General features: G+C 64.5%; 1 protein-coding gene across 1 annotated transcript; it reads right to left on the bottom strand.

Moving 5' to 3' along the window:
* Window positions 1–1,053: 1,053 nt before the first annotated feature.
* On the bottom strand, window positions 1,054–20,820 carry CCDC142 (coiled-coil domain containing 142). Its single transcript, XM_054029641.1, has 11 exons — window positions 20,770–20,820; window positions 14,337–14,502; window positions 11,898–13,403; window positions 11,270–11,356; window positions 10,862–11,023; window positions 10,268–10,428; window positions 9,860–10,012; window positions 9,134–9,248; window positions 7,953–8,130; window positions 6,963–7,208; window positions 1,054–2,015 (listed from the first exon to the last, which is right to left on the bottom strand). Exons 1-11 carry the CDS (start codon window positions 20,818–20,820, stop codon window positions 1,766–1,768), a joined length of 3,075 nt encoding a protein of 1,024 aa, XP_053885616.1. The 3' UTR covers window positions 1,054–1,765.
* Window positions 20,821–21,104: the final 284 nt, after the last annotated feature.

The raw sequence follows: 21,104 nt of genomic DNA, 5'->3' as shown, positions 1-21,104 counted from the left end.
AAGCTGGGAATGGGCGGACAGGGGATGGGTCACTTGATGATTACTCGTTCTGTTCATTCCCTCTGGGGCGCCTGGCACTGGCCACTGTCAGAAGACAGGACACTGGGCTAGATGGACCTTTGGTCTGACCCAGTCTGGCCATTCTTGCGTTCTCATCAGTCCAGGGTCCACAGCCCAGCCATGCAGCCCTCATGGAGAACAACTGACTAATACTCGTAAGTCCCTTTACCCGCAAGCCCAGGGCCCACGGGTCACTGACACCCCGTTTCCACTCCCGAGCCTTTCCGAGGGGGGTGTTTTGGGGGAGGGGGCACGAAGGCTGGTGACAGGGGCCACCGATTTTTGAACGTTTTTCTTTGCAAGTCTGGGAGTTCCACGGCTCAGCCACATCAGAGCAGCTGAGAGGGTGAAGAGACATGGTCCACGGGGAGATTTATTCTGTCACGAGGAGCCAGCGAAAACCCAGCCCCTTAGTCAAACTCCAGGCCCAAATTAGCAGTGGGGCAGCGGTGCCCCGTAAGAGCCCACTGCTCAGGAAGGAAGCTGCAGGTGGGCAGGCAGCCAGGCGGTGGAGGGGAGGTGTCACTCAGGGTGTCATGTACAATCCACCAAACCCCAGCGCCTCTCATTAGTTAGTTTCAAATGGAAACAAGTCATCACCACCCCCAGGCACTCTCACACTGGTCTCTGCCATGGATTTCGTTGTAAGGAGCTGGGACGTCCGCCCTGCGCATGCCCGTAGCGAGCAGAACACAGCTCAGAGCCCCAGGGCCGTTCCCTTTCCAGTACTCCACAGGCAGGGCCGGCTCCAGGCACCAGCTTCTCAAGCAGGTGCTTGGGGCGGCCGCTCTGGAGAGGGGCGGCAGGTCCAGGTATTCGGCGGCAATTCGGCGGACGGTCCCTCACTCCGGCTCGCAGTGAAGGACCTCCCGCTGAATTGCCGCCGAATACCTGGACCTGCCGCCCCTCTCCAGAGCGGCCGCGGCTTTTTTTTTTTTTTTTTGGTTTTGGCTGCTTGGGGCGGCCAAAACCCTGGAGCCGGCACTGTCCACAGGGCTGGAGCCCGCAGCTGGATTGCCCACGAAGTGAGGCCTGCCAACGCTGCTCTATGCAGCCACCGCACCTGTGTGCCTTAGAGATCCCAGGGCTGGTGGCAGTAGGGGGCGCTCTGATCCTAATGCCCCGGCATGGTGCTAGAGGGAGCAGGGTGGGGGCTCAGTAGGGGCGCTGACCCCAGTGCCGGGCCAGGGGTGTAGGGCTAACAGTCTGCAGGGGGCCTGGTCCATGCAGCCAGGCCAGAGTCACTGGGCCGAGCTGTTTGGGGGGGTAGCGACCCCACCCAGAAAACTTAGGCTGTCCACCACCCCACCCGAGCCAGGGGCTCCCTGCAGAGCTGGCTGCAGGCAGAGAGCCTGGCCCAGGGGAGCTCAGACAGGAACCAGCCCCAGCCCTCTCCTGCTAATGCTGTGGGGAACCAGCCAGCTGCCGGGCCTTGGCTCAGGGAGTTCCCTGCCCAGCTGTCCTCGCAGAGGCCCATTGCCTGCTGGGATCTGTAGTCCCAAGGGGAGACGGGCTGTGGTCTGCTCCAGGAGGCAGGTCAGGGAATGTACCACCCTGCCGAGGCACACCTTGGCTGGCCAGGCCGTGGGGCAGCGGATCCCATGGGGGCAGAACAGAACCACGGAGCCAGGGAGCTTTGGGGCTACTTGGCTGTTGTATTTCTAACCACAGATAGGTGGCTGGGCTGCAGCCAGCCCCTCAGGGCTCAGAGCTCTTGGTGCAGGGCAGGCTGGGGACTTTCCAGCGCCGCGGGCCGTGCAGCCGCAGGGAGAGCCACTCCTGCTGGGTGCTCGGGAGGTAGGACTCCGGGGTGCAGCTGCCCTGCAGTTGGCTGAGGAGGTCGGAGCTCTGGGTCTCCAGGGCGGTGCTGTTGCGCAAGGCCTGCACGTCCAGGCTCTCCAGGCTGTTCAGGCTGCCCGAGGGGAAGTCCTGAGTGCGGACGCCGTTGTGTGAGCCTGGGCCAAGGAGAGGAAATGTCAGCCGGGGGCAGGGGGGGCACGAGGGGAGGCTAGCTGGGGGGGTGGGAGAGCTAGGAGAGGTTGGCTGTGGGAGGGGGGTTGTGAGGGGTGGTTAGCCGGGGCGGGCAGAGGGGAGATTAGCTGTAGGGGCATGGTGAGGGGTAGTTAGCCTGTGGGGGGCAGGGGGAGGTTAGCTGTGGCGGGGGGTGTCGTGAGGGGTGGTTAGAGGGGGCGGCGGGGGAGGTTAGCTGTGGGGGTTGTGAGGGGTGGTTAGCCTGTAGGGGGTTGGAGGAGGTTAGCTGTGGGGGGGGTGGAGGTTGTGAGGGGTGGTTAGCCGGGGCGGGCAGAGGGGAGATTAGCTGTGGGGGGGGGGGTGTCGTGAGGGGTGGTTAGAGGGGGCAGCAGGGGGAGGTTAGCTGTGGGGGTTGTGAGGGGTGGTTAGCCTGTGGGGGGCAGGGGGAGGTTAGCTGTGGGGGGGGTGGAGGTTGTGAGGGGTGGTTAGCCGGGGCGGGCAGAGGGGAGGTTAGCTGTGGGGGGGTGGTGAGGGGTAGTTAGCCTGTAGGGGGCAGGGGGAGGTTAGCTGTGGCGGGGGGTGTCGTGAGGGGTGGTTAGAGGGGGGGCGGGAGAGGTTATCTGTGGGGGTTGTGAGGGGTGGTTAGCCTGTGGGGGGCAGGAGGAGGTTAGCTGTGGGGGGGGGTGGAGGTTGTGAGGGGTGGTTAGCCGGGGCGGGCAGAGGGGAGGTTAGCTGTGGGGGGTGGTGAGGGGTAGTTAGCCTGTGGGGGGCAGGGGGAGGTAGCTGTCGGGGGGGGGTGTTGTGAGGGGTGGTTAGAGGGGGCAGCAGGGGGAGGTTAGCTGTGGGGGTTGTGAGGGGTGGTTAGCCTGTGGGGGGCAGGGAGAGGTTAGCTGTGGGGGGGGTGGAGGTTGTGAGGGGTGGTTAGCCGGGGCGGGCAGAGGGGAGATTAGCTGTAGGGGCATGGTGAGGGGTAGTTAGCCTGTGGGGGGCAGGGGGAGTTTAGCTGTGGCGGGGGGTGTCGTGAGGGGTGGTTAGAGGGGGCGGCGGGGGAGGTTAGCTGTGGGGGTTGTGAGGGGTGGTTAGCCTGTAGGGGGTTGGAGGAGGTTAGCTGTGGGGGGGGTGGAGGTTGTGAGGGGTGGTTAGCCGGGGCGGGCAGAGGGGAGGTTAGCTGTGGGGGGGTGGTGAGGGGTAGTTAGCCTGTAGGGGGCAGGGGGAGGTTAGCTGTGGCGGGGGGTGTCGTGAGGGGTGGTTAGAGGGGGGGCGGGAGAGGTTATCTGTGGGGGTTGTGAGGGGTGGTTAGCCTGTGGGGGGCAGGAGGAGGTTAGCTGTGGGGGGGGGTGGAGGTTGTGAGGGGTGGTTAGCCGGGGCGGGCAGAGGGGAAGTTAGCTGTAGGGGCATGGTGAGGGGTAGTTAGCCTGTGGGGGGCAGGGGGAGGTAGCTATCAGGGGGGGTGGAGGTTGTGAGGGGTGGTTAGAGGGGGCGGCAGGGGGAGGTTAGCTGTGGGGGTTGTGAGGGGTGGTTAGCCTGTGGGAGGTTGGAGGAGGTTAGCTGTGGGAGGGGTGGAGGTTGTGAGGGGTGGTTAGCCTGTGGGGGGCAGGAGGAGGTTAGCTGTGGGGGGGGGTGGAGGTTGTGAGGGGTGGTTAGCCGGGGCGGGCAGAGGGGAGGTTAGCTGTGGGGGGTGGTGAGGGGTAGTTAGCCTGTGGGGGGCAGGGGGAGGTAGCTGTCAGGGGGGGGGGGGTGTCGTGAGGGGTGGTTAGAGGGGGCGGCGGGGGAGGTTAGCTGTGGGGGTTATGAGGGGTGGTTAGCCTGTGGGAGGTTGGAGGAGGTTAGCTGTGGGAGGGGTGGAGGTTGTGAGGGGTGGTTAGCCTGTGGGGGGCAGGAGGAGGTTAGCTGTGGGGGGGGTGGAGGTTGTGAGGGGTGGTTAGCCGGGGCGGGCAGAGGGGAGATTAGCTGTAGGGGCATGGTGAGGGGTAGTTAGCCTGTGGGGGGCAGGGGGAGGTTAGCTGTGGCGGGGGGTGTCGTGAGGGGTGGTTAGAGGGGGCGGCGGGGGAGGTTAGCTGTGGGGGTTGTGAGGGGTGGTTAGCCTGTAGGGGGTTGGAGGAGGTTAGCTGTGGGGGGGGTGGAGGTTGTGAGGGGTGGTTAGCCGGGGCGGACAGAGGGGAGGTTAGCTGTGGGGGGGTGGTGAGGGGTAGTTAGCCTGTAGGGGGCAGGGGGAGGTTAGCTGTGGCGGGGGGTGTCGTGAGGGGTGGTTAGAGGGGGGGCGGGAGAGGTTATCTGTGGGGGTTGTGAGGGGTGGTTAGCCTGTGGGGGGCAGGAGGAGGTTAGCTGTGGGGGGGGGTGGAGGTTGTGAGGGGTGGTTAGCCGGGGCGGGCAGAGGGGAGGTTAGCTGTAGGGGCATGGTGAGGGGTAGTTAGCCTGTGGGGGGCAGGGGGAGGTAGCTATCAGGGGGGGTGGAGGTTGTGAGGGGTGGTTAGAGGGGGCGGCAGGGGGAGGTTAGCTGTGGGGGTTATGAGGGGTGGTTAGCCTGTGGGAGGTTGGAGGAGGTTAGCTGTGGGAGGGGTGGAGGTTGTGAGGGGTGGTTAGCCTGTGGGGGGCAGGAGGAGGTTAGCTGTGGGGGGGGTGGAGGTTGTGAGGGGTGGTTAGCCGGGGCGGGCAGAGGGGAGGTTAGCTGTGGGGGGTGGTGAGGGGTAGTTAGCCTGTGGGGGGCAGGGGGAGGTAGCTTTGGCGGGGGGTGTCGTGAGGGGTGGTTAGAGGGGGGGCGGGAGAGGTTAGCTGTGGGGGTTGTGAGGGGTGGTTAGCCTGTGGGGGGCAGGAGGAGGTTAGCTGTGGGGGGGGCGGAGGTTGTGAGGGGTGGTTAGCTGGGGCGGGCAGAGGGGAGGTTAGCTGTGGGGGCATGGTCAGGGGTAGTTAGCCTGTGGGGGGCAGGGGGAGGTAGCTGTCGGGGGGGGTGTCGTGAGGGGTGGTTAGAGGGGGCGGCGGGGGAGGTTAGCTGTGGGGGTTATGAGGGGTGGTTAGCCTGTGGGGGGTTGGAGGAGGTTAGCTGTGGGGCGGGTGGAGGTTGTGAGGGGTGGTTAGCCGGGGTAGGCAGAGGGGAGGTTAGCTGTGGGGGGTGGTGAGGGGTAGTTAGCCTGTGGGGGGCAGGAGGAGGTTAGCTGTGGCGGGGGGTGTCGTGAGGGGTGGTTAGAGGGGGCGGCGGGGGAGGTTAGCTGTGGGGGTTGTGAGGGGTGGTTAGCCTGTGGGAGGTTGGAGGAGGTTAGCTGTGGGGGGGGTGGAGGTTGTGAGGGGTGGTTAGCCGGGGCGGGCAGAGGGGAGGTTAGCTGTGGGGGTGGTGGTGAGGGATAGTTAGCCTGTAGGGGGCAGGGGGAGGTTAGCTGTCGGGGGGGGGTCTCGTCAGGGGTGGTTAGAGGGGGCGGCGGGGGAGGTTAGCTGTGGGGGTTGTGAGGGGTGGTTAGCCTGTGGGGGGCAGGGGGAGGTTAGCTGTGGGGGGGGGGTGGAGGTCGTGAGGGGTGGTTAGCCGGGGCGGGCAGAGGGGAGGTTAGCTGTGGGGGGTGGTGAGGGGTAGTTAGCCTGTGGGGGGCAGGGGGAGGTAGCTGTGGGGGGGGGTGTCGTGAGGGGTGGTTAGAGGGGGCGGCGGGGGAGGTTAGCCTGTGGGGGGTTGGAGGAGGTTAGCTGTGGGGGGGGTGGAGGTTGTGAGGGGTGGTTAGCCGGGGCGGGCAGAGGGGAGATTAGCTGTAGGGGCATGGTGAGGGGTAGTTAGCCTGTGGGGGGCAGGGGGAGGTTAGCTGTCGGGGGGGGTGTCGTGAGGGGTGGTTAGAGGGGGCGGCGGGGGAGGTTAGCTGTGGGGGTTATGAGGGGTGGTTAGCCTGTGGGGGGCAGGGGGAGGTAGCTGTCGGGGGGGGTGTCGTGAGGGGTGGTTAGAGGGGGCAGCGGGGGAGGTTAGCTGTGGGGGTTATGAGGGGTGGTTAGCCTGTGGGGGGCAGGGGGAGGTTAGCTGTGGGGGGGGTGGAGGTTGTGAGGGGTGGTTAGCCGGGGCGGGCAGAGGGGAGATTAGCTGTAGGGGCATGGTGAGGGGTAGTTAGCCTGTAGGGGGCAGGGGGAGGTTAGCTGTTGGGGGGGGTGTCGTGAGGGGTGGTTAGAGGGGGCGGCGGGGGAGGTTACCCCGGCTCTGACATCGCTGTGTTCCGTTCACTCGCTGTCATTGCCTGGGCCCTCCATGCAGCCCGTCCCCCCCTGCCCTGGCCCCCCGCCCCGTTGGGGCTGATCAGAGCCAGGGGAGGCGGTGCCCCACGCAGACTCCTGCCCGCTCCGTACAAACAGCTGCTCACCCTGGAATCACCCAGCAGATGCGCAGGGGTCTGGGGCGAGCTAATCTCCTGGGGAGCTGGGTAGGGGCCCCTTGGACAGGCTGTTGCCATCTGTAGAGGAGCCCAAACCCAGCAGCACGGGGGATCCCAGCCCACTGCCCCATAGCTGAGAAGCCCAGGGTGTCAACCCAGCCCCACCACATACAGGAGGGCCTTGGTCAAGGGGATATTGCTCCCCTGTGCCCAGCCAGGCCCAGCCCCGCTGGGAGGGTGGGACCCAGGAGTCCAGAGTGTCTCCAGGACGGAAGGCTGTCAGCAGGCTGCTCAAGAAAGAGCCACGGGCCGGCACCTCCGCTTCGACGGGCACCCGCTAACCTCCCTGACACCACTGGGCCCGGGGTGCCGTGCAGGGTGGAGCTGGTCCCCCCCAGTGCTCCCCCACAGACGGTGCAGAGCTGAGTGAGTCCAGCCTGTCCCTGGGCCTGGGGGCGGGGCGCCGCGTGCTCAGCACGTGCATGCTGATTGTGTGCCGGGAACAGCACCCAACAGAGCCCATCTCTGGGCACGTCCCACCCAGGGCCCAGCCCTGCTCGCCCGGGCTCCCACCTCTGACCCGCCATCATGCACCTGGCTGGGGGCAGTGCGGCCCCACGGCACTCACAGCACTTGCGGAAGGACTCCCAGGTATGGGAGGGCAGGTAGGCCTTGCTGCTGGGCTGCTGTAAGAGGCAGATGATGGCATTGTCCATCTGCTGGAAGATGCGCAGCGACAGCACGGACTGCTTGATCTCAGGCGACAGGCCAGAATCCTCCGACTGCACCAGCTGCCGCACTGTGTCGAAGTCCTGCTTCAGCTGTAAGGCACCCTGCAGGCTGGGGAGCCCCAGGGTTAGAGCGGGGAAGAGATCGCAGCCCTGGGCGCCCCCCAATCCTGACCCACAGCCCCCTGGTACCCCATCCCTGGGCTCCCCCCAGCTCTGCCAGTGCCCCTCAATCCTGACCCACAGCCCCCTGGTATCCCAGCCCTGGGCTCCCCCCAGCTCTGTCAGTGCCCCTCAATTCTGACCCGCAGCCCCCTGGTACCCCATCCCTGGGCTCCCCCCAGCTCTGCCAGTGCCCCCCAATCCTGACCCACAGCCCCCTGGTATCCCAGCCCTGGGCTCCCCCCAGCTCTGCCAATGCCCCCCAATCCTGACCCACAGCCCCCTGGTACCCCATCCCTGGGGTCCCCCCAGCTCCGCCAGTGCCCCTCAATTCTGCCCCGCAGCCCCCTGGTACCCCGGCCCTGGGCTCGTCCCAACTCTGGTAGTGCCCCTCAATCCTGCCCCACAGCCCCCTGGTACCCCAGCCCTGAGCTCCCCCCAGCTCTGCCAGTGCCCCTCAATCCTGCCCCACAGCCCCCTAATACCCTGGCCCTGGGCTCGTCCCAACTCTGGTAGTGCCCCTCAATCCTGCCCCACAGCCCCCTGGTACCCCAGCCCTGGGCTCCCCCCAGCTCCACCAGTGCCCCTCAATCCTGACCCACAGCCCCCTGGTACCCCAGCCCTGGGCTCCCCCCAGCTCCGCCAGTGCCCCTCAATCCTGACCCGCAGCCCCCCACCCCGTGAGCTCCAGTACCTGAACTTGATTTTCTGGGTGAGGATGTGGTCCATCCAGGCTTCCACAAAGGCTGTCATGACGTGGGTGAGCGCGGGCACCTGGGACTCGTGCGGGAGCAGCTGGATGCCCTGCAGGACCTGGCCCAGGACACTCTGGGCGGCGGCCAAGGCGTACTCACTCGGGGTGCTGGGCAGGTCTGAAAGAGGCAGGGGAGGGGGCAGCGTTACCCCGGCATGGCTGGAGGGGGCTGTGAGGAGTGTATGCCTCACACTGGCACTGCAAGGGTTACGGGGAGCGCTTTAGGGCACGCGGGTACAACTCCTAGTGTGGTAGGCCCAATGCAGATGGGCAGCTGGGCGGCTGTAGGAAGGCGGGCTGCAGACAGGAAGCAGGAGATGCCCAGGGAGAGCTGGCAGCAGGGGGCAGGGCCCAGATCTCCCCGGCAAGCGCTGGAAGGGCCACACGAGGGACGGAGCTGGGCAGCGAGGGCAGCAGGGAGATAAATTCCCACCTGGGGGAGCCTGGAGCGGATCTGGAGCTGTGGGAAGGGCCTGCTGACAGGCGGAGCAGGGAGTGGTCTGACTACGCAGACCCTGCTTGTTCACGGCCGGGTCCCCGGCTGGAGCCCAGAGGAGAGCGGGGCCTGGGCAAGGAGGTGGGCAAACCCCGGGGAGCAGGGAGGAAGGACTTGGTGTGAGGCCGATGGACCTGTTTGTGGGACACTCCGCCCCTGAAGGGCAAGACTTTACAGTAACCCACCATGGCCCCAAAGAGCCTGCTATGCCATGCTCGGCCCCCAGGGGGCGCTGGCTGCCGAGGTGCTCGACCACTGGAGGGAGGGGCAGGATGGGGGAGGGCAGTGCTCACACTGCGCCCCCAGCAGCAGGCACCTCCCGTTCTCACTGGGACCAGAGCTGGCCTGGGCCCTGTGGGCATCGTGCTGCCCCAGAGACTCAAGCTGCAGCCAGCCCAGCATGCCAGGGCCCTGGGAGTGCCACAGGGGACAGCCGGGTCAGTGGCCTGCTAGCAGGGCCTGGGCCCAGAGCTGGTGCTCCGGACTGCCTTGGCAGGGCAGGGTCCGGGACAGGCCTGGGCAAGAAGGAAGCTGCTCTCAGCCTGACATGCCAGCTCTGAGCTGCTTTGCCCACCAGGTCTGTCAGCGGGCAGGGGCTGGGCACAGAGGACACGGGGGGACGTACCTGCACGGAGGCCTGCTCTCCAGTGCTTGCCCAGCGGCATGGTCTGGCTGAAGATCTCTGCCGACATCCGTTTGCAGTCGCTGGAGAACATCCGCAGCACGTCCTGCGAGAAGCTCTGGGGAACAGAGGGGGAGCTGGGCCAGCACCCCCGGGAGAGCCCGGCTTGGCACCCCCACCCTCGGGCACCTGTCAGCTTAGTCCAGCAAGGACGAGAGTGCACCATGCCAGGACGTGTCAGTGTCCTGGGCACGTGTGCCAGGAGATGGAGCAGAGCCAGCCTCCGTCCAGCGCCACCACCGTGGGGCCGCCCACCCCCAGCCTACCCAGCTCAGAGCCAGCACTGCACACTCCACACCACCCATCTGACTAGAGCTGCCCTCAGCTGTTCCCCCTATGACCTGCCCACCTGGATCAGAGCCAGTCCCCCTCGGCAGGTCCCTGCTGGCCCCACCCCGGCAGCCCTGCCCTGCAGCAGAACAGGGCGGGGGACAGGAAGCTGTTCCAACCCTCCATGCAGGGGTTTCCAGCCCATGCCCAGCTCCCCGGCCCAAGCTCCCTGGCCCCAGCTCCCCGGGGCTTGCCAGAGGAGTGCAGCCAGGCCTGGCCCCTGCTCCCAGAAGGGCTGCGGCTCAGGGAGGAAGGAGCTGGCCCAAGGCAGGGACCCTCCCCTGAAGCCCCGAGACCCAAACCCTGTGCAGCCACCGTGAGGCAGGGCAGGTCCCTTACCTGGATGCTGGTGGCAGTGGAGTAGATCTGTAGGCACAGCTGCTGCTCCTGGTGGGAGCCAAGGGCCGGCCGCACCCACCTGGGGCTCTTCTCTCCCTCAGGGAAGGCCCCACTCACGAGCTCTGCCAACCTGGTGGTCTCTGCCTTTAACAGCTGCAGAGGAGAGGAAGACATGAGGCCCTGAGCCCAGCCATGGCCAAAGAGAGCCTGGCTGGGGGCCAGCTGCAGCCCTCTCCAGGCCTGGGATCCCAGCCCCACCCCCGCTGCGCCCGGGCACACTACAGGGAGGGACTCCGGCTTGGGAGCAGCTGGTGCTGGGGGTCGGGTCCCTGTGGCTGTGGGAGGGAGAGGCCCCAGGCCCAGCCAGCATCTCCCAGCCCAAGGAAGAATCCCAGGAGCCGTACTTGCCTGAAGATCTCCCTGGGTGACGAGCAGGAACGGGCAGAGGGACCAGGCCGCAAGGTGCTGATAGGCCTTGGCCATGAGCCAGGAGCAGGAGGCCTGCCCTGTGGCCAGGCAGCGAGTCAGCAGCTCCAGCCGGAGACTTGGGGAGACGAGGTAGCCGCTCACTGCAGGGAGGGAACAGAGTGAGCTGGTGCAGGGGAGAGGACTCGGGGCGGGAGGCAGTGCCAGGGGTGGCCCCGGAAGTGGGGGAGGGAGGGCTGGCGCTGGGGTGGTGGGGCCGGGCAGTGCCAGGGGGCAGGCAGTGCCAGGGGTGGCCTGGGAGTGTGAGGGGGATGGTGTGGGGATTCGAGGGCCAGGAAGTGCCAGAGGTGGCCTTAGGGGCATGGGAGTGGGGCCGGGCAGCACCCGGGGTGGCCTGGGGGTGGGGCGGACAGGCAGTGCCAGGGCCCTAGAAGCTGATTTCTCTGCAGAGCACTGGGGCACATGTCCCCAAGAGGAACCGCCCCCCTCTGGCTGATACAGAACCCTCCTCCGCTGCCCTGAGTCTCCAGCCCTGCAGCCGAGAGACCCCTGGCGTCCGGGCAGGGCCTCACTCACCAGTCCTTGCAGAGAGTGGAGGCTCCAGGCATTTCAGGGCGAAGACCAGGGGAGGGTGGAGCTCCCGGAGCAGCTGGGCAGTCCTGCTGTGCGCTGTGCCCGCTGTCCTGGGCCCAGGCACGCACTTATCGCTGAGGCTGGAGCCCAGGGCCTGGCAGAACCCTGCGGAGAGGGAAGGGAGATGCTGCCGCCACCTGGCCAACGGGGAGCACACCGGGGCCCTGAAACACTCTGCCCCTGTCCCCACGAGGTCACCGAGAGCCTCCCCACTCCCAGCGTGCCCCCAAAATACTCCACACAGGGCCCCCTGTTCCCAGAGCCCCTCCAGTCCCAGTGCCAGCAGCCAGGCCTCCCCAAAGTACTCCTGCCGGCCTCAGGGCCTCCAGGCCAGCAGCCCCTGGGCCTTACCTCGGTCCCAGCTCTGGAAGACAGCCTGAGAGATCAGACACAGGCACAGGCGCCGGAGCGCCGCCTCGCACTCCAGGGGCACGCGGGCTGCAAGCGAACACAGGGGTGAGCACCAGGACAGGCCCTGCCCCTGGGCACAGCCCCGGGGGAGGAGGAGGGGATCAGGCCAGGCAGCCTTTGGCTCCCTGCTGCTGGTGCCGACCAGGGAGCTAGATGCTGCCAGGCCGGGGCAGACCCCTGGCCTGAGACCCCAACTCCTGCACCAGGGGCCACGCCGCAGCGCTGATGGGAAGGATATCTGGGCACCAAAACCTTAACCTGGATGGGAGCCAGCACCCTCAGAGGGGAGACGCACCGTGTCCCAAACCCTGCCCCCTGAGCCAGCCAGTCCCCACCCTGGGTCCAGATCAGAGCCAGCACCCCCTGGAGAGGAAAGACCCCATGTCCTATTACCTGCCCCCGATCCAGCCAGTCCCTGCCCCAGGGCCGGATCAGAGCCAGCACCCCCTGGAGGGGAAAGACCCTGTGCCCCATTCCCAACCAGGCCCCCACCCTGAGACCGGATCGGAGCCAGCGCCCCCTAGAGGGGACAGGCCCCATGTCCCAGTCCCTGCCCCCCTGCACTCACCCTGACCCAGCGCCTGGCTCAGCTCCTGCGCCAGCGCGGCTGCTGCCCTTTCTGTGCACGGGGGCAGGCCTCCGCAGGGCTGTGCCTGGTCCTGCCACAGCTCCAGGCGATGAGCCAGTGAGGTGGCTGCGGCCTCCCAGAAGAGCGGGCGGTACTGCGCATACAGAACCTCGGCAGCCTCCGAGTAGGACGCGTCCAGCCAGCGCACGGACTTCCAGCTGGGTAGGGAGGCCGAGCTCAGCCTCTCGTCCAGGCCCGGGCTGGCTGCCGGCACCAGCGGGGGCTCCTGGCCCTCCTCTGCCGGGGGCTTCTCCTGCTTGGGCCTCTTGAGCACATGGTGCCAGAGCGTGTCGGTGGAGGCCACCAGGACTCCCAGAACAAGGTCCAGGAGCTCCTTGTCCTCCCTGCACAGCACCTGCAGCTCCTTGGGGAGGCTCGGCAGCCCCTCCACTGTGGGGGGCCCAGGGGACCCCACATCTGTCTCACTAATGCTGCTGCGGTCCATGGACCAAGGCACCACAGCATTCTCCCAGTGCACCTGTTCCAGGCAGTCCCTCTGTGCCCGCTGCAGGAGGAGCTGGTGGAGTCTGTGGGCGGCCAGCCTGCCTCTCTCGGCTGCCAGCACGCCCAGCACCCGCCCAATGGGATAGGCCTGAGCACCCCCGCACACCTCCCCTTTGCGCCGGAGTGGAGTGGCGGGATCAGCCCCCGGCTTGCTGGAGGCCCGCTCCAGGGCCTGGTCGCTCAGCACGTGGTTGTAGATCTCCAGGCCCTGGAACAGGTCGGAGAGCTGGGCAGGGGAGACGGCGGCGGGGCTGGCCCGTGCCAGGCAGTGCAGCAGCACCTCCACGTAGCGCTCCACCAGGCGGATGGCGTGCAGGGCCAGCAGGCCCAGCGCCTGCTTCATGTGCATCACCGACTCGTGATGCTGCAGCAGCAGCACCCGCAGCCAGGGGTCGCTGCGCATCTTGCGCTGCAGCCCGCTCCAGTGGCTGGTGTGAGTCCGCAGCTCCTCACAGAGTCCCCTGAGCTGCCTGCCCCCCCCAGGGTCCCCTCCCGGGTCCTTCCGCGCCAAGAGAGCCAGGAGGTGGCGGACGAAGTCCGAGGCCCCTTTGAGGCGGCGGCTGTACTCGTGGGAGAGGCGGAGGCGGTGGCGGTGCTGCAGCAGGGCGTGCAAGGTGGCACAGTGCTTGGCCACGCGGGGGTAGACGGGGTGGTAGGAGAAGGCGCCCTGGGCCGTGTCACTGGCCGCCGGCTTGACATGGCCTCGGAAGGTCTCCGTGCGGGGGTTCTCCTGCACGCAGAGACAGCGGCTGAGCCCCCGGAAGCTGCGCTCCACCTGGGCCAGGCGGGCGAGGGCGCCGGGCGAGTCCTCCTCATCGCTGTCGTAGGCACTGGCGCTGGCCTGCTGCTGCAGGAGGCGCCGCACACTGGGGTTCACGCAGTTCCACAGCAGGGCCTCTGCCTTCTGCAGGGACTTGGCAAAGCCGCTCAGGGAGCTGCAGCCTGCAAGACACGGAGCCCCAGGAACCCCCTGTAACCTCCCCCAGCAGCGAAAGCAGAGCCAGACTGGGGCTGAACGGAGAGGGCACAAGACGGAGGGGAGCAGAAATATGCCCCCCCACGGCCCGTCATGCCCCTGCAGCTGTGCCGCCAACACTCCCCAGGACACCCCCAGCTCCAGTGGCCTGGGGAACCACAGGGGACCTGCTTTATAGCCCCTGGACCACCCATAATTACCCCATCCTCAACCCACCACTCCCACACGCTTCTTTGGGGACCCCCGCCAGCCCTGCCCTGGGGAAAGGAGCCAGCCCCATCACTCGCCTGGCTGCTGGAGACACCAGCACTATTGAACAGACCAGGGTTACAGTGCCAGTGCTGCAGAGGGACAAGGGGGCAGCTCCAGCATAGCTCTGTCTCCCCTGCTGCCCGTTGCTGTCAGGGCTGTGACACAAGCCTGCAGGTCACCCCCTGCCATCGTCAGCTCCTTCTCAATCTTCCCTGCCGCCAGCCCCCTGCACTTCCTCAGCCTGCCCTGCTTCTTACCCTCCCGCATCACTGTCTCTGCTGCACCACCTCTGCAGCTGCTGGGACCTCAGCTGCCCTTCCCCTGCTGGTAATTCCCAGGGATTAAATGGCCCAGAGTGAACAAAAGGAGCTGCAGGAAGGAGGCACAAATGCAATTAAAGGATCAAGAGACTAAAAAGAGCAGCACCCCAGCCCCAGGTGTCTACCTGAGCTGGCAGCAGCCAAGTGTGCCCTGGCACTGCAGCGAGCGGCCCGTGCCACCACAGGAAGCCAGGGAGTTGCCGTCACAGCCCTCAATTGGGGCCCATGGTCTCTGCCTTCAATGGGAGGCTCTGGTGTCCAGCTCTCCTCCTGCCCGAACCGGTCACAGCACGATGCTGCCCAGCCCCACCGAGTTTCTGTCCTCACCTGAGTCGGCTGACTCCTCTCGCTCCCTCTGCCCATCGGTGGGAGACACCTTCTTGGGCCCCACCAGTGAGCTCAGTGGCGGCAGGATGGAGCCCGAGGCCTGCGACATGCGCGACATGATGAGGATGAAGACAGCATTCAGGCCAATGCCGTCTACTTCGATCATCTGCAAGAGACAAGGGTGGTGGGTCAACCTCAGCATCGCCCGCAGAGGCAGCCACCAGTTTAGTTGCCTCTGACCCTGACCCCTCCTGAGGACAACAGCACCATCTCCTGACAGCCCTAGTCACATGGACCTCGGCTGCCACCTTAGGGCAGTGCCCCAACCCCCAAGTGCAGGCGACGGGCACCCAGGAACCGAGGGTGTGTCTACACTGCAGTGTGAGCCCCTTCTGCCTACACACAAATCATGCTAACCCAGGGTTCGGACCCAGGGTCCCAGGACCCCACGGGGGGTGGAGGACCTGCACCTCAGTCAAGCTTGGAGCCAGGGTTCAAGCCCAATGTAGATGTGGCAGCCCCACTGGACTCGTGGTCTGGCAGTCTGACAAAAGTAGACACGATCCTAAGCCCTGACTTTCTTTGTCTTCTGGACAGGCAGCTTGAGTGGCCAGTCAAGTCTCCCCACATTGCACTAGGAACAGAGGGCTAGAGTGGCCACGTTTTGGGAGGGTGCATGAACTCTGGGATGTGGGTGGTTGGACTCAGGCCCGCATAATGCAGTGTAGATGCTGGAGCCTCAGGCGGGGCCAGGGTGTAAGAGCTCCACACCGGGGCTTACAGACGCTCAAGGCCAGGATCTAACCTGAGCTCACGCGCAGTGGAGACAGACCCAGAACGGGCCTGTGACGTTATGAGTGTGATATAATATTTCATTGGAAGGTGACAGGGCCAGAAAGAGTTAATTAACTCAGACTGACCTGACCCATGGGTGAGCCTTAAGGACTGGCTAGGAAGATCTGTAAATGAACAGAGCTTTGAAATGCAAGTCTGCATTGTTAGAGATCTCAAGAGTAGAGGTTTGCTCAGGGCTTGTGATGTAAGCAAACAAGTCTTGTCTATTGCTATAACTTTATTTCAAAGAGCAAAAAAGGAATATTAATATTTATGATGATACTTGAGTGAAATAGTATTATTGTCTCTATGTCTCTTTGAAGGTTGTGGTAACCTGTATCTGAACTGTTTAATGGATAAATTACCCTGTGCTAATTGCCAGGATGTTTGGGAGAAGGAGAGTTAAGCCTATTGTTTTCTCAGGCCGAAAGGGACACAATCCTACTTCATCTCAGATCTGCTTTGGGTTTCAAGAGGGGGAAACCTTAAGCCATAAGGATTGAGATCCCCAGTCATTGACTAGAGCCACCCTGAATATGGACATTGGACTATAACCTATGGACTATTTCTAAAAGGACTTTTGGCAACTACAAGCTCATCTCTGCTACGCATCTGAACCTCAAGAATTGAATTCAAGTCTGTCTGTATATTGATCTTTTAACCAACTCTCTCGCTCTTTTCTTTTTTAATAAATTTTAGTTTAGTTAATAAGAATTGGCTATAGCGTGTATTTTGGGTAAGATCTAAGTTATAATTGGACCTGGGTGTGTGGCTGATCCTTTGGGATTGGAAGAACCTTTTCTTTTCTATGATGAGAGAAGATTTTCAGAAACTTGTCATATCTGACAGGTGTGTCTGGACGGAGGCCGGACGCTGGGCACTTTAAGGGAACTGTGTTGGCTGGACTCTGAGTAACCAGCGAGGTAATACAGGAGCTGTTTGGTAAATCTAAGTATTGGGAGATCCACCAGCGTTTGGGGTTTGTCTGCCCCGGTCTGTTTGCAGTTCACCCAGATCGAGTGCCCTCAGCTGGGTCCCACGGGCAGCGCCGTCACCCCCCCCGGGCATGGGCTGATGCCAGGGCAGCGGGGGGGGGGCAGCGCCCCACACGGCCTCAGCCCGGCCGGGGAGCAGCAGGTCCGAGGCAGGGGGTGAGTCTAAGGGGTGAGCAGGGCTATGGGGGGCCCTGCAGATCCCAGACTTCGGGGGTGCTGGGGGCACATCTCCCCCCCGCCCCTCAGCACCGGCCCGACTCCCCCTCCTCACCCCCCTCCATGTCCGGCGGCTGCGGGCCCGAGGGGGATGGAAGGGAGGAGGGGGGGGGCAAGAGGCCTGGGGGCGTGGCTCAGGCAGGGGGCGTGGCTCGCCCGGAATTGGCCCCGCCCCTACGGGAAACCTCCGGTTCCATCCGGGCACTTCAGCGGCCCGCGGTAGCCATGGTAACCGGCAGCTCCGCGGCCGCCCGGAGGCTCCTGGGGCCCGGCGCCGGGTCCCTGGTGGCCGCAGAGCCGCGGCCGCGCCAGCCCCACCCCGGCCCCGACACTCACCGGCCGCCACCGCTCGCCGAGCCGCCCCCAGCTCGGAACGGGGAGCTGGGCGCCAACGCCCAATCAGCGGGCTAGGAATCGGCACGTGACGAGGGTCCGCCGGCTTCAGCCCCCGCCCGCTCCGTCACGTGATAAGGGAAGGCGCTGTCTCGCCACGTAAGGACGGTGATGGGCGGGGCCTAGGGGTTGTATCTGCCCCTCCCCCGCCCGGGTTGCCCCTCAGTGGAGGGGGCTGGGCTGTGGGGCATGGCTCAGGGACAGGCCCCACCACTCCCACCTATGGAACTCCCTGCTGCGCCCTCTGCAGCCAGCCAGACACTGCCCCTGCCATGAGTCCCCCATGATTACCCCTAGGTCACCCCTGAGTGAACCCTGCAGAGCCCCCATGAACCCCCTATGTCACCCTGACTGAACCCCTGTGACACCCCCACAGAGCCCCCCATAAACCCTCTATATCACCCCACTGAACCTCTATGATGCCCCTGCAGAGCCCCCCATGAACTCTCCACGTCACCCCTGACTGAATCCTCCATGACACCCCCACTGAACCCTTGTGACACCCTTGCAGAGCCTCCCATCTCACCCCTGACCGAACCCCCGTGATGTCCTTACGACACTCCCTACAGAGCGCCTACAATGCCCCCCGTAAATCCCCCCCGTGCCCCTTGCAACACCCCAACTGAACCGCCCACTACAGCCCCCATGAGCCTCCTGCGACACTCCCTCCAGAGCCCCCTGCTGAACCTCCTACAGAGCCCCCCCACGGCCCCTCACAATGCCCCCTACAGAGCTCCCTGCAACACCCCCTGTAGAGCCCCTCTGTGATGCCTCTGGCCAAACCCCCCTGATTCCCCATGCAGAACCCTCTGCAACACCCTGGTAGAGACCCCCATGTTCCCCATAAATTATGATGCCCCTGCAGAAGGTGCTGGGCGGAATCTGTGCCTGGGCCCCCTGGATAAGCTGGTGTAGCCAGTGACTGCCGGAGCCCTGCTGCTACCTGCCCCATAGCGTGCTCTTTGGGGCAGAGACCGGCCGGGCCTTCTCTGCCTAGCATGCCCCAAGCCCTTCCAGAAACAACTCATCCAAGGACTGGGTAAGGACATAGCAGGGAGGAGTGGGTGGGCTGGCCCTCAGCTGGGCTCTCCCCTCACTCCCTGCACAGCCTGTGTTATGGGACCTTTGCACTTTGCCAACTAGTCTGATGAGGTGCAAGCAGGAGGCAGGCCTGCCACGTAGGTGTGCCCACTGGTCTGCTCCAGCGCAGCACGGGGGAGCAGCAGGCTAGCAGGGCCCCCAGATTTATCCGGCACAGGAGTTTCTCTCTTTCTATACTTCTGCTCCCCTTTCTAGCATGGCTGAGGGCTGACCCCAGCCCAAAGGTCTCCCAGGCACTGCCAGCCCCTTCCCTCAGGGGCTGCTTTATGCATGAAGGGAGTGGACTGAAAGCCAAGAGTATCCTGAGGTCTAATCCCTGCCAATCTCCTTGTTTAGCATGTGCCACCAGGTCAGTTGCTTGGCCTACTTAGCCCAGCCAGCCAGGCCTCCCTGAATACACCCAGGATCCACTCTCTGAGAGAGCAGGGGCGCCGGGTAACCCCAGCCAGGCATTGTCCGGGAAGAACGAATTCCAGAATCTCCCCTGCTCCCAAGCCAGCTCCAGGCTCCCCTTGAGTTAGTGCTGAGCTCAGTAAGTGCTGGCGTGTGGAGGGCAGCTGCCTGGGTGACCACAGGGAGCTAGCGATGAAGGGAGGGAGAGCCCGAGCGGGGATGGTCCGTGCCTTGGGTCTGCTGGGGCTTCTGACGTGTTCTTGCAAAGATTTGCTTTATGCTCTTTGGCGAAGTTCTCCAAAGCAGTGCGGGGTCACTTGAGCCTTGTCCGGGGGGGTTCATGTGCACATTGGAGGATGGGCGGGGGCAGTGCATGCCCCTGTGCGGTGGGCTGTGTGCACACATGGGTGGGTGCATGTGCATGCAGGATGGGGTGGGGGTGCTCGTTGGGGGTGGGGGGAGGGCAGGCGTGCATGTGCTGGGATCGCTCATCTCCTGCACCAGGAAAAGCCACTGGACGGGCTTGACTTCATCAGCACTGCCCTCCCCCAACTCCCCAGGAGCAGCAAGCGCCAGGACTCTGCTAATTTCTAACCAAACTCTCCGTGCCCCTCCCCGTCACGTCAGCAAGGGGCAGGCAGGCCAGGAGGGGGGCGAGGAAGCTGAAGTGGTCAGGGACCTGCGCTTTGCTAGAGAGGCTGCAGAGATGACACTGGTCCCTGCTGCGCTGCAATCTATCAGCTGCTCCCTGCGAGTCAGCTGGGACCTGGGTTTAACAGGGGGAGGGGGAGCTCTAGGTGTGGGGGAGGAGAGATGGATAATGGAGAAAGCCCAGTGGTTGGCCCCAGGGCTGAGCGACTGACTCCTGGCCCTCGCTGCCCACCTGCCCCAGCCCAGCTGCGGAACCCAGTTCTTTGGCTCCCCTGTTCGGTGCCCCCCACCCCTTTGCCCCTCCGCTCCCTTCTTCCCTTCCCTGCACCCCTCCGCCCCTTCTCCTCCTCTGCTGCACCCCTCCAGCCAGCACAACAGGCCTGGCTGCCGATTTCAGTTCTGTCACATTCCCACAAGCCACCCAGCTGCACTCTGCCTGCACGTCTCCCCACCTGAGCCCAGAGCGCATCCGGCCCAGGGACAGGGCTGCGCACCCACCCTGTCGCCTAGGGAAGCCACCCCAGTGCTTCATGACTCGTGGCAAGGGGTTTGTGTAACCCACAGGCCTGGCTGGAGCGCAGGGGGCTGCTCCGTAGGATGGAGGAGAGCAGCAGGGAGAAGGGGGTAGAGAGGTGCAGGGAAGGGGGGGGAGGGTTGCAGCAATGGAGGAGGGGAGAAGGGGCGGAGAGTGAAAGGGGGTAGGAGGATTAGGGAACAGGAGAAGAGGTGGGGTGCCGCGATAGGGGATGGAAGGGTGCCGCGATGGGGGAGGGGAGAAGGGTGCAGGGAAGGGTGGGGTGGGGTACAGCGATAGGGGAGAAGGGTGCATGGAAGGGTGGGGTACAGCGATGGGGGAGGGGAGAAGGGTGCAGGGAAGGGGGGGAGGGGGGTGCAGAGAGGGGGAATGGAAGCGTACAGCGATGGGGGAGGGGAGGACCTCGCCCTGCCCTGGCAGTGTGGAGGTGCAGGAACGGTGGGTTTGTGGCAGGACGTAGGTGAACGTGGTGCTGCTCCTGGCTTTCCCGGCGCTTGTGAGGAGATGTTCCCCAAAGGGGCATAGTGCACATGGGCTGGGGGCCAGGACTCCTCGCAGCTTTGGTAGTGACTCGGTGCACCTGAGCCCCGTGCACTGTGCGGCTCTGCTCTGCGGAGCTCGGCATTGGTGTCTGTCTCCATTAGACCCTAACCCCGGCCAGGTGCCCCGTGGGGCAGTTCTCAAAGCTCTTTACAGACCAACTAATCTTGGGTAACTAACTAACCTCCCACCTCCAGGGCAACAGCACTGTCCCCACTTTACAGAGGGAAACTGAGGCAGGGGGGCTGGCCTGCCGCGGGCCAGGTCCATTCGTGTGTGTTGGGATCCCAACGCCAGGGCCTAGCTCCCAGCCCACCTCTCTCTTGAGGACACTGCTTCTCCGGGTGGCTGGCATTCTGCCCGCAGAGCCATTGCCCGCTGGGGCTGGCGATGGGGTACAGTAACCTGTGTATCCTCTGGCTGGGTTGGGGGGAGAATTTCAGGGGGTGCCTGTGCATATGATGGGTAAGGGGGGCAGGATGCTGGGGATCCACTCTCCCTCTTGGCTCCATGGTCAACTCAGTGCCTGGGGCTCACCAACATTCCCACCCATAGGGCTATGGTGTGTTGGAGACATTCACCCCCTTGCCTGGACTGAGAAACACCCAGCCCCCAAGAGGGAGAACTCCCTGTGCCAGCTGGGGCCCCATGTAACAGGGCTGCTGTGGCGTTAGCTCAGCCTTCCCTCCAATCCCCAGTGACTGGCCTCAGTCCCCTGCTCCCATTGCACCCCAAAAAGACACAGCACAGATGCAGTGCTCCCCCCAGTCCTCACCTCAAGGTAGGCCTTCCTGCGGCTTCTCTCTAGGCTGCTCTCCTTGTCCATGTCTCCTTGTCCAGGCAACGGCCCCAGGCAGCTGCCTGCTGCTAAAGCCAGAGAGAAATGATCTTAATAGCAGCTCTAATCAGCTCCTAATCCAGGCAGTCCCGGAGAGGGGGCAGGCAGTCGGAGCAGCCCTCTGAGCACATCCAACCCTCTGGGGATCCTGCCAGGGTGCTGGGGAACCGCAAACTCACATTAGCTTTTTGCCTGCAGTCACAGTATTGTCCTCAATTGCCCATCCCGTGTGTGATTGTAGGGTTCCCCCCGGGCACTGGGCTCGCCCACAC

This window comes from Malaclemys terrapin, chromosome 5, assembly GCF_027887155.1.
Source record: "Malaclemys terrapin pileata isolate rMalTer1 chromosome 5, rMalTer1.hap1, whole genome shotgun sequence".
Classification (NCBI taxonomy): domain Eukaryota; kingdom Metazoa; phylum Chordata; order Testudines; family Emydidae; genus Malaclemys; species Malaclemys terrapin.
The sequence above is the reverse complement of the archived record's forward strand: the minus strand, read 5'-3'. Positions and strand labels throughout refer to the sequence as shown.